The sequence below is a fragment of the Aythya fuligula genome, chromosome 1 (genome assembly GCF_009819795.1).
Source record: "Aythya fuligula isolate bAytFul2 chromosome 1, bAytFul2.pri, whole genome shotgun sequence".
Lineage (NCBI taxonomy): Eukaryota > Metazoa > Chordata > Aves > Anseriformes > Anatidae > Aythya > Aythya fuligula.
In genome coordinates, this window is record NC_045559.1 from 13,512,998 (window position 1) to 13,526,228 (window position 13,231).

The 13,231-nt window shown below is 36.4% G+C and overlaps 1 protein-coding gene across 2 annotated transcripts in view; it reads right to left on the bottom strand.

The window, feature by feature from the left end:
- The window catches only part of RELN (reelin), a 286,617-nt gene that overhangs the window by 127,252 nt on the left and 146,134 nt on the right, over window positions 1-13,231 (bottom strand). For both annotated transcript variants that reach the window (XM_032192390.1, XM_032192399.1), the window contains exon 9: window positions 2,273-2,369. In XM_032192390.1, coding sequence (XP_032048281.1) covers window positions 2,273-2,369 — 97 coding nt within the window. The remainder of the gene's footprint in view (window positions 1-2,272; window positions 2,370-13,231) is intronic.

Consider the following 13,231-nt stretch of genomic DNA (forward strand, 5'->3'; position numbering starts at 1 on the left):
CAGCAAGGGAATCAGCTACATCAGGTTGTGAGGAGGTACAAAGCTGGGGTTTGCATCATGTCAAATCCACAACCTTGCCTCTACCCTGGTGGTGATGCCTCCGTGGATTATTAATTTGTGTGCCTTAATTCAGAATTAATCCAGAACTTTTAGGGAAAAAAGGCACCAAGAACTTGTTCACATAGGACAAAACTGAGGGACTACTCTTTGTCAAAACAAAATCAATAGAGTGCATGAAATGCTGAAAAGAAACTGTGTGTGGTCCATATTCACACCCAGAACAAATTACCTTGCACTTACAAAACATTATGTTTTTTGCCCTCCACTGCAATGCCACTCTGAAACATTATCCTCAGTTCTCCCTGAGCCCTGGGGATGGTTCACATCCAGCACCTGCCTTGTCCAAGAGACATCCTTCCCCTCCCTCTGAAATTGCACTAACATGACATGCACCAACACACCAGCATACCACCATGGTGCCTTTCCTGCCCTCCCGTCACATCCCTGTTCTCCCATTCCCTGGAGCTGCATGCAGTGCAGAGAAAGCCACTGAAGCACAGTCACATAAATACTGTAACTCATACAAGACCACAGGAGAAATTAGCATCCTTTCATAATTCATCCTCCTCTCTGCTTTGCATGACATTGCTCTATTGACCTATTTTCTCCTGCCTGTTCCTGCAGTCATGATTAAAACAACACAGATCAAACTGTATGTTCATTAACTTCACATATTTTGGGTTTCAAAGGTTTACGCTTGTGCCATCACAACTCTTAAATTTCCTGGTTGCAGAGCTATGAGGGTAGCTGGACTGATCTTATGAACTAGGTGTATAATTTTGTATCAATGTGGGGAAAGATGGTCTGTGGTTACTTTGAGGTAACTCCACTGGCTGCAGTGAAGATGTACGTGTCTCAGTTTATATTTTTGTGAGATAAGAATTATTGTCATTTGTTTCACTGAAATTGTTCATAACGTGTATCTTTTTCAAAGAAGTCATAATCACACCCAGAAGGAGCAGGAGCATAAACTACTGAAACCCACTGCCTTGCAGCCAGACCTTTGCTTGCTTGTCAGAAATTAAATAGTTCTTTACCCTGCAAATTGTCTCAATTGTCTGAAAATGGACTCAGGCAGATCACCTGTGTGGCACAGGAAGGCAGACTGAGACACAATGAGGATGCTAAATATAAATAAAGTTTTTTCTTTTCCCGTTTTACTTTTATAACTATATATAAATGCAACTGCACAAAATACCTTTCTCAATACTAATTAATAAAATATTACATGTTTCTAAGAAAGTAGAGTGATCTGCATTATTGATTCTCTATGTAAAGGTATATATTTCACAAGAAAATATTTTAAACATTCTTCTCATTCATAATCCTTTGTGCTTTTGTGTAAACCAGTTTGCTAAAAAACAAGGCATATTTCACCACGATCTGGTTATTATAAGTGTATTGGAAGCCAAATGTTCACATAAAACCATAAACTATTTTTATGGAACATTTTATCCTGCTAAAGCAGAAACCTGCAACACTATAAATTACTGTTCTTTCTGAGATTAAAAGCAGTGCAAAAATGCAAAAGCAGTGAAGGTTTTGGTTTGGAACGAAGCAATCATGAGGAGAGCACAAACAGGCCTTATTTCCTGGTGTTTGGTGGAGAGCACCAGTTGAGAAAAGTCTCTGTGACTATGATAAAGTGCTTTATTTTATTTTATTTTATTTTATTTTATTTTATTTTATTTTATTTTACTTTAATCGACTTCCATTTCACTCTTGAAGATGTCACTGTGTTCACTAACTTTTGATTTAACAATGTTTTGGCAATTTAACATTCTTTCCATACTTGATACAAAACACACTGAAATTCTTTACTGTGAGGGTGGTGAGGCACTAGAACAGGTTGCCCAGAGAAGCTGTGGATGCTCCATCCCAAGGCCATGTTGGATAGGGCTTTGGGCAACCTGTTTTTTTGGGTGACATCCCTGACCCTAGCATGGGTGTTGGAACTGGGTGATCTTCAATGATCACCCAGTTGTAAGTGATCCTTACAATCCAAACCATTCTATGATTCTGTGATTCTGTGCCAAAAGCGATGGCAGTTCTGCAATTAGCATTAGTGGCCATAATTTCAGCCCTCAGCTTTTAATGTGCCTAAACAAGTGAGAACTAGAAAGCTAGCAATCAAAAAGTTTTAAAAGACCAAGGCTTAAACAACACCTGCTCAGCCAGAAAGCATGAAAATGATTAAAAAGCTGTAACAAACCTAATTTTTTCCAGCTGAGTCCAATCCGCAGAACTATTCTTACTGTAGGACACTGTGATGCTGGGATCTGAGTAGCTAAAGCGGCACGAACCTGATCCTGTGAAAAGCAATGAAATTAGAAGCGTTACGACACATTGAAGCAATAAATGATCCTCCAATAACAACCATTGCTGACTGTGCCTTTGTCACATCATCGCTTCTCTGTAATTTTAAAGTGCTTTGATTGATGATGAAATTTCCTGGGATCTGTTGCTGCAGGTAAACACGAAATAATGCATGCTTTATGAGTCAGAAATAAAGTAGAAATGATAAATCACAGCAGTGCCATGTAATCTCTGCAAATTTCCCAAGGGAAGACAAATAAATTGCTTAACACCCCCTACTGCAGGGAAAAAAGACACCATATAATGTTTAAACAAAACCTTGTTATTAGAGTATAATCCACAGAGCAGTATTTATAGGGAAAACAGTAAAAGAGTGTTTTAATATTATTACATAGGAAAAAAAATAAACAGAAATAAAAATACTGTAAATGATAGGAAAATATATACAGGATTACTTGAACTGAATATGCTCTAGGAATTTAAAAGAACAAAGACATTACAAAATTAGTTACTTTAAGGATGCCCAAAGAGAATTAAATGAAGATATCATCCCATATACTCACTAGAGCCTATAATTAATAATAAACATTGGATGTTGATCTGGGAATCTCAGAACACTTTACAAAAATGAACTAATTAAGCCTTATGGCACCCCTGCAAGGTAGGGTAATATATTTACTTTTGATTTGTAAAAGGGTGCCTCTGGGTGTTGTCACAAAGCATAAGCTTAACAATTAATAAAGGGGACAGTCAAAATAATAAAAACTGGGATTGAAAAATTTGACCTCCCAAATGTGATAAACAAACTGAGTGATAATTAAATACACTAAAAATACTATTTTTGTTCTCAAACATCAAGTAATTCATCCCTCTCAGAAAATTTAACACCCAATGAAACAGATAAATCCAAATGCACGTTCCAAAGATCAACATTTCTACTTGATAGACAGGCTGAAATGTGAGACTCAAAGATCAGCAGATAGCAGCTACCTCCATATTTAAAAAAAGCTTCTCAATTAAACAGCATCTCTGATTGCATCAGGATACTGCTGAGTGAGTACCACAGCTTCCCTTACAGTAGGGGTATGTATTATGTGTGGTATGAGTAGCGTGTTATGTTTCTGTGTGCTTCAGATATGTTCAGTTGCAATGAAAATCATGCTTATATGGGTATATAAATACACATTAAAAATATAATGTATAGATAATATATTTTATAAAAAATTAAATATAAATTATATGAAATAGAAACATACACACATTTCTATTTATATATACAAATGTGGAAATTGCTGAACATAAAATTTTGCAGCTTGGGCTACTTATTGTTGTAATGAAATCAATGGCCTGATTAAAAAGGCGTTGACCGCTTGTACAAGGGACCAGCCTACACATTTGAATAGGAACATATGTCATGATGTACACTGCCTGCAGCCCCCGCTCCCCCGAGGCAGCTCCCATTCACAGCTCTCAGCTCGACAGCAGCCACACAACTGTTTTTTCTGCTCTGCAGAATACACCACAAACAGAGGGGAAAACGCCCAAAAGATGGGATGAAATCCTATCTCTGTAATTTTGACTGATGCACTAACTAACATCCTGGAAATGACCCACAAAGTTAATTTCTTGTATCTTTTTCTTGTCTTAAACTGTAAATATAGAAGCAGATCCTTCCGTATCCACTCTTTACAGCTGTGTGGGGGTAAGTTCAGCTGCTTTGATACGTACTCTGCTGTAACGAGGCACAGAATAATTAATATTGCAAAAGCAGCAGGACTTTGAATTACCAAACATGTACCCAAAATGACTACAAAGCAACTCTCTGGGTATAATTTACTGACAAGGTACTTTATTTCTCTCATATTAAAACCAAATGATGTCAGAAAAAGCCTTTGTATTTCATATTTGCCCATCTGCTGAGATGGTCTACTTCGCTGAGTGGCATCTGCTGTCAGCTCCTACTTGTGGCTTTTAGGAGTTCCAAACTTTAATCACACTCATTTATTTTATTACAGGGGAATTTGGTTCAAAACCAATGAACTTCAGCTGGTTTAACCACTTTGGCTGACAAGAGGCTGTGAGGCAAAGCAGCAACATACTGACTTTTCTGTCATACAAAAACTAAAGGAGCATAAACAGGAAAAATAACCTGTTAATAATGTGCCATTTCAGTTATTGTTTCCATCAACTCTTGGTATGGTACTCCTAAACAAAGCCAAGTCACAATGTCCTGCCAAAAAGGTGGAGAAGGCCACATTTGCTGACTATACCATAAAGACAATAAAAACCCAAGCATTTCCAGTCAGTACAATATATGAAGGATGTCATCTCTTAAATCTCCATCAGACTATGCAACAAAGATAAATCATTTCTTGTAAGAAAAAGAACCAGTGAAAAAGGGCTTCACAAGGCAGATGCGGTGTTTCTCTTGTGTTATTGGAAAGAGAGCAGTGGAGACAGAAAGAAAAGAGGGGAGACAAGTGCTGGTTTCTATTATTATTTTATTGGGACCTGTTTTATTAAGACTAAAATTGGTTTGCAAATGTCATCAAGGTCGAAGTAAGCAGCAGTTACTGACTGTGATGACAAATGCGTTCTTATCAGTGTTTAAAGTCCTTTTTTTAAAAAAATGTATATTCTTCACTCAAAATCAAAAGGTAGCAAAATATTTATCATTTAAGTATCTAATTCTGCAAAACTTTAATGGACAATAAAATAATAATAATAAAAAAAAAAACAATCACCCATCTGAAAAAATGCCAGCATGATTTAGGCATTATTCTTTGCCATTAGAACATTAAAAAAATATATATATATTTTTAAATATACAAGAAGTACAAGGATCTGGTGTTTGCTTCTTTTGAAAAACCAATATTCTTCCTAGATTATATTAATAGTTTCTTCCCAAGAACAGGGAGAAAGGTGAACATAAAACTGTTCTCCAGAACTAGATTTATTGAGATGTTATTGAAAGCCAGTGTCTTTCAATATAATTTTCAATGTGTCAGTATTCTCAATATTTTTTTTCAATATTGTTATTACTTAATGCTATTCCTATTACACCATATTACTATTATATTGGTAATCTGAAACTAGAATTATTTAAAATATTTTGTGGAAATCTGCAGTTTGGATGTTTGCCTCTGCCTTGACTAACAAAGCCATCCTCTGATTTTGTGAGGAAATAGATGATCAGAATTCAAGTAGTAACAGAGCAGAAGCTGAAGGCAAATTCCCCCAGGAGAGGCGTCCTTCACACTGCTTCTAGAGATGGTAATAAATGTTGTGCCAGCTCTAAGCAGAGCCATGTGGTTAGGATGTTACACTGTAAATCTTCATACCTGCCCATCTTCCAAAGAAAAAAATGTACAAGATGACATAAAACCTTTTGAATGAGCCTAGAATATGGTTGTTTCAAGCCAAGAAAGCCCAGGTTTTGAATTAGCCATGAAAACAGGTAAGAAAACATATAGAATGTTTGCCATTAAGAACTCTATATTAGTAAATTACTGCATTAGAACAAAATGCTGTTCTTTTCTTAAACCAAATACATCACAGCAAATCTGATGCCCTGATATAGTTACTGTCAGTTAGTACAACTTTCTAAAAGTTACCAATATGCTTTCAAAATTAAGGCATGTGTATTTGCAAATTATTCAGTATGTATATGCAAGCAGTTCCTTGGGTTGCAGGAAATAAGATAAATTCTTCCTTTGAAATGTTTTTATTCTTTTTCATAGGCTGCTAGCTGAAGTTCAGAGATTTCTAAAAATTTTGAAAAAATGCTCAAGAAGAGACAACCTTCATGGATATTTTTTCAAATGATATATTTGAAGCTCAGACAATAATTTTTTGTCTGCTATGGAAAACTATGAATAGTAAAACAGCTTCTGTTATAAAACCCAGCTATCTTCATATATTGAATATTCTGAAACACTAATTTATTTGGTCCACACTTCACATGCTTGGATTTTGCCCCAAGGCAAAGCTGAATAAAATAAAATTTGCTCAAAGTTGAATCCAGACAAAAACTCTCATACAGGATGATTTTGACTGGCAGTCTGTGAATGCTGAGTAACTCCTTCCTGCTGCTTTACTAATTCTACCTAAACCAAAGAGCAAAGAATAGAAAAGGGAAGGAAAACCATGCTTCTTAATTGTTTTGCTACTTGTTCTGAAGGATTTGTAACATAGCAAGGTGCACTTATGTCCTAATGAGATGGTCATGTCTTTTTTTTTTCTTTTTTTTTTTTCCCCCCTCTAGAAGACTCATTAAGCTTGTTTTGGTTTCTTTCGATGCCATTCTTAGTGAATATTTTATGCACCTCATGTTTTAAAACATTGTGTATGTGGAAGTACTAATAGTATTTAAGGAGAAATGTTGTGAAGGCACTTCATAACAGGTATTTGTAACCAGGTACTGATGTATTTGTATCTAGGCTGACAATGGAGGCAAAATTAATGCAAGACTCACTACAGCTTTGCCTCCAACTGTGCCAGATCTGCAGAAATCCGAGTCATGTGGTTGTTGGTCTCTAAGATTTGTTAACAACACTGATTAGAAGCTGGTGTTTTGCTGAGATAAAACTGGGTGCCATCTGCAAGGGAAGCAATATTTTTCTCCTTATAGACTGTGACGCCCTCCGCCTCTTGACAACCTCCTGATAGCTCCTGCAAGTGCTTCAGTGGATAAGCAGATGAGATATCTAATGCTGGCTCTAAGGAGAATAAGCCTAATGTGTAACTGTGCAAGAAAAGCTCACATGAAAATTTGTAGAAGAGTTTGATTGTGTCCTAACATTGGCCTGAAAGGGAGCTCAGAAGAATCCTGTTTATCTAATACTGGAAGATTACTTTTGTTCATTTTGTTAATGTGATGAATAATGATTAGTGTTTGCTAAGGATTATGATTTGCTGATATCACTTGAATTAAGCCAGACAGAATAGTATAAATTACTAGTGGTCAAATTTGGCTGCCATGCTAATATTTTTTTTCCAAATTAATGAACCATACAGTCTGGTATAATGAATGCTCCATGGATGCTACTTAAAAAAAAAAAAAAAAAGTATATGTTTATGTTGCCTTCTAGTAAAGACCCAAATGATTTTAACCATGTTAAAAGATGGAATATTTTGGGCTGGGAATACTAGAAGCTCTGATATGAAAACATGCAACTCACTATTCATGTAATACTCCCTCTGAAAATTTCATCAAGAGGACACAGGAATATTTTTATTTTTCCTTGAAGCCACAATTTTGAACTTGATTTCAAGTGTGATTTTTTATTCTGTCAAATTTTAGATCTTTAGCCATTTTTTAAAGTGTCTTTGTTTATATATCAAAGTTGGAATACAAATAAATCTTTAAAGTGTAAAAAAATCTTAAAATTAAAAACTGCAAGAATTGTGTTCTATGTTGTAATTTTATAGTACTTTTTCATGGAAATAATTAAATACTTTATTGCTGACTATTTGTTTCTCCCTTACAAGAAGATTTTGACTGTCCGTGCCCCTGTACGTGTTCTGACGAACAACTTGGAATAAATACCTGACACTAGGAAACAACGTTAATGGTATTTGCCTTTGGTGAAAACCAGAGCAACTCTAACTTTAGTGTGAATTATGAATTTTGAGATGCAAAGTCTTAACTATTCATTTCCAGCAGTTTCTGGAGAACAGCTAACTTTTGTTCCACTGACAGCTTTAGGCTGTTCTACTTTGGAACTGCTGGTAGTTACATCCAAATTAAAGGTTGACAAATGCAATAGAAACCTCCATCATAAAACTATGTAAGAGTAGAAAAGTTAGTAAATACATGTGATAAAAATTACTCAAATGGACTTCAGAAGTCCTAAAAGTAATCAGAGGTCAAAGCCCCATTGGATGGGGCCCTGAGCAAGTGGACCCCACCCAGATGATATCCCCGGTTGGTGTAGCAGACCTCCCATCTTTTCTTCTCACCCATGTCCTGCAAAGGTTCTCAATAACAGCAAACTTACTTTCTAAGAAGTAATCCAGCTACTAAGTAAGAAAAGTCTGAGAAAACCACCTATCCGGCCCAACTTCCTTTCAGTCTATTTATATTCAGTGATATGATGTTCTTCCTGTGCTCACACAAATCTTGTTCTCTTCTAATGAACAGGACAGATCAGAGATCATATTTCTTTTTGCACTGAGAACATTAAGGAGAGAAAAATAAGCCAGGCAGAAAGCTGTTTTTCCCTTATGCCAGTTTCTAGTTGATTCAGATGTAAAGATGCTCAGCTATTTATAGTACATGTATATCTTTCTGAGATACAGCCAGCAGGTATGTTCTTGGATAATGTGTCTGTTGCCAAATAAATAATTAACTGATGCTTCTAAATTTAACCACATTCATAAGTGCACCAATAGTGTATAGAGTACCTTGCTGAAGGCAAAGTGAGTAAACTTGTTAACGATTGGATGTAATAGACATTAATTACAGCTGCAGAAATAATAATATCATTAACTCCCCAGAAAGACTCTTTCAGTAGTTCTTGAATGTCTGAGTAAGTAGTAAGCCCTATGCTAAGTAAGCATTTTCTACTTGTACGCCCGTATGTTATGCTTCAATGTTACTGCCATTAAATGCTTAATGTCAGATCAGGCAGAGGTCCTCTGAGAGGATGACCTTTCAATGAAGCTGGGTAAAATTTAAATTATAGCACTTTAAACTTAAAGTAGTTATTAATTGGTACACTAACTTGTATCAATAAGTAGACAGAGACCTATTGCTTAGCTCTGATTAGCAGGCTGGGACAGCTGTAAAGGTCAGTAATCAAGACCTTTAACACCATAAGGGTATGAAAGCACAGCTGGAAGGTATATGGTGTTTTATTCAGATCCCAACAGCTAGCATGTACCAGGGAGGCATACAGAAAGAACACATCGGTCCCAGAACTGCTGTGTAAAAAGATGGTTGCTCAAATATGAAGACTTGAAAGTAGTTTCCTTGCCTGCTTTAATGAATTTCCCCATCACCAAGAAAATCTGGAAAATATTTCTTTTTCAAGCCTGGTCCTGAATTAAGGTGTCTCTCTTTTCTGAAACCCTATAAAACAGATTGCCTGTCATTAACTTTATATGTAGGTAGGTAATAATTGGTTGGGTGAAAGGCTTTTTATTATTTTTTTCAGTGCCTGATGGGTTTTCTCTATTTTTATCTGCTTTTGCTGTCATGGAAAACCCCCTCCCTTCCCCCCTGGAGAAAAAAATACAGGAGCATTTTGCTGAGCTGGGGCCTTATATTCCCCCATCCCTCCCCCAGGAACTACAGATGCTTTGTTGTTTGAGTTAATTCAGAAATGGACAATTTTAATCATACAACAGTGTTATCCTAATACAAAGATATGAGCCGGATTAAGATGAAAGTCAGTCTGTAATCCGGTATTTATTATTTTCAGCAACCAATTCGGTAATGGCTTGCATTCGACCACACGGAGGTGTCTCTGCCCCCTGCCCTGGATCAGAACCCAGGGACTCGGCTCACTTTATCTTTGCTGTTTTTCTCTGTACAGTAAATCTGTAGCGCTCACAGTTTAATTCATAACAGTGGAAGAGAAACCCTGGTACTGAAGTAATAAAAACAGTATTTCATTGCAACCTTGGACTGGTCAAAACAGCACAAATCATTTCACCAAAAGGCTATTAAAATGTCTTTCAAATACCGCATTAACTTTAAGCCCTGGTTTTGACCTAGGCAGCCCCTCTTGTATAACTCAGCAAAATCAATAACCACCACCTAACATCTCCACTCATGCTATGTGAAATGTGCTGGATGATGTTACTTACCTGTCTTACTCTTGCACATTAGGTGCAATTTATAACCTATATATCTACACAAAGGGCTTCTCTGCCAGGAAAGTGAAAACTAGTGGGTTTCATGCCAGGCAATAGAAAATGACAGTCTGTGAGGTAAATAAAAAATCTTAATATTGTTTTATCAGGTGGAAGATGAGAAATGAAGCAAGCAGAAGAAATTCAATATGTCAAATTACAGCAATTTTTGCATTTAATTATATCAAATTCTCCAGCTCTTCCCCAATGCATAGGAAACGAATCAGGACAAAACAACCTGGGTGCACTCTGTGTTCTTGCTGCTTAGAGGGGACTGGATCCAAATGTAGCAACAATCAAGCTTCATTTCACAATCTTGATTTCTTACAGGCCTTAGTGTTTTAATTTACCTAGCTTAAAAGCTGTTTTATGCACTATTTAAACTCAGCTTATGCAGTCCTAACATTTATTTATTTATTTATCTATCTATCTATTTATTTATTTATTTATCTTATTATCCAGCTTCCCAGCAATGGAATCCTTTTAAAACTACAAACTAGCCCAGGAGTGCCCCACATTTTCTTAACACAAGATAATCTATCTGTCCTGCAGACAGTAGCAGCTACCTCCCTCCAGCCACTCTGTGCTTTGGGAATTCTCCTCACCTGTTCATACCACAGTTAACATGACCTTATGAATGTACCAAACACACAAATCTGGTGCTTTCTGGAAGGCATCAGAGTAGAATAAATCTGGGTGCTGAAGGAAATCATCCATGCAAGTGATTAAAATGAAGGAAGTGGCTCAGCATGCCCAAAACATTTAGCTCCACAGTTTCTGCCATGACTATTTTTGTGTTCAGCTACAAGACAGTGAGAGATTTAAAAGATCAAATACTCTTCCTTGCTATCCTCAGAAGAAACTTATTTTTCACTTTTGTATTTCTCTAGAGACACATGAGTGAATTTTCATAGCAATTCTGAAGGGACTTGCTCATCTCTGTCCAGCTCAGCTGAGGGCTATCACAGCATTTATTACTCATTGGATAGCCTTTGCTAATTATAAAACTAACTAAAAAAAAAAAAAAAAAAAAAAAAAAAAAAGAGAAAGAGAGAGAAATTAAGAGAAAATGGTCAGCAGTGGTTCCTCCCAGCCAAAGCTAAGGCACATTCCTATTGAGTGGTCTGAATCCAAGCAGGAGATAAAGACAATGTAACAGCAGTACTGTCAATATAACAGCTGCCATCAGAAATTAATTAAAACATGATAACAATATAAATTACAATTGCCTTTAGACTGTAACATGGGGCCAAGTGCATTCATTGTTGTTCGTACTGCTGAGCCAAGCAGCGTAGAGGTGTTTCTAGAGAGGAGGAGAAGGAATCACCTTGCCTTGCAGATGCCCTGCAGAGCCCTCCAGATGCGACTCCAGGTGAACACCTGGAGAGGCTCCTATTTCCTCCACAGACATACTTGGGGGTCAACTGAACCAGCTGCTGTATTTATATCTATAAAAGAGGTAAGGTAATTTTTGTCCTCTGTGGTCTTCTGTTTGCTAAGGTTAATAGGGTAGCAAATGCGTTTTATGAAGCATAAAGCTTGGCAGTAAGGACTAATCCAAAGGGCACATTCAGTGATTCTGTTTAAAAATAATAATAGTAATTATAAAATTTGTGTAGTTTGAATATGTATCAGAGAAAAAAAAAAAAAAGAGAAAAGGAGTATTTCTTTTACGTACAAAATCAATTACATTTTATAATTCAATTCCTTAGGACTCACACTGATAACAAAGTCAAACTGCCAAATACAAAAATGAAGGAAGAAATTTAAACCTGAAAAAGTTGTATTTTTTTTACTAAAATTGTTAAAATGCTCTCTGCGCTTTCTCTTCAACACACACCACTGACATCCTTAGCACTTGGATTCACAGAGTAAAACAGCTCTGGTGTTGACCCTAGTGACCTCAGAGGTTCAGAAAGAGTAATAGGGGCTGCTGGGTTAATGACTCACTAACCTGCTGCCTGAGGTGAGGCAGGGCATAACACGAAAAACCTTTTGGAACCTTTGGAACCTAACACGAAAACCTTTTTTTTATGTCAAAGATCTGCATCCAAATCAATGACCCTTACTCATATGCTAATCAAAAGCATATTTTAAATTGTTTTCTCCATTACACTTGCAAAGGACTGTGAAATCAGCAAGCAATAAAAATAAGCTGTAAATACACTGTGCCACATAGTTCTTGATATGTGCATTACACATGCACCTTTCCTCTTAACAAAAATATACTACAAACATAAAGGTCAACACAGGCTAGACGATTTGTCTTCATTTAAGTGCTGCTGATGATCTGATAGATATATAAAGCTCAAGAGTTTTGAAGTGAAGACAGTGGCGACCGCTCAACCAGAAAATCAAGTTGCAAGAGTGAAAAGTATGTTGAGCAAGACTGAAGAAATTATTAGCTTTGTTGCTTATTTCAGTGATTAAATGATGAGGTTGTCAATGAAATATTTATGCATGTGACTGCAGAAAGCTTAACACTTTATTTCCTTTGGGGAAATAAATAAATAAACAGAAAACAGGGAGAACAAGGATACCACTGAAAAATCTGCACTCTGAATTGTTGGGGTTCCATCCTCACCAAAAAGTCCCGAATACAAATAACAACCTTTCTTCTACAATATTTTAAGCATATGGAAAACAATAGGTAGGCATATCTTTGCACTAGGGTTCCATCAGAAAAATATAAAGAGAGATTGATAAGCTACAGTTATTGTAGTGATTATAAGAAGTCTGTTTTATCCCTACTAAACACTGTAGGTTTTATTCCTATTAACTATTGTAAGGTAAATCATCAATAAACATGGTCATCTGATGGATGTTTAGACAAAATAAGCTGGAACAATGGAAGGAGCAATAGCAACAAATGCCAGAGAAGTGACTGAATAATGTGAAAGAAGCTACCCCAGGAGCAGCAGGAGAAAGGGGTCATTCTTACTGTTTGAGTAAGGTCCCATCTTCTTACTCTATGAGTAAGATGCGTATTTTGCTTCAT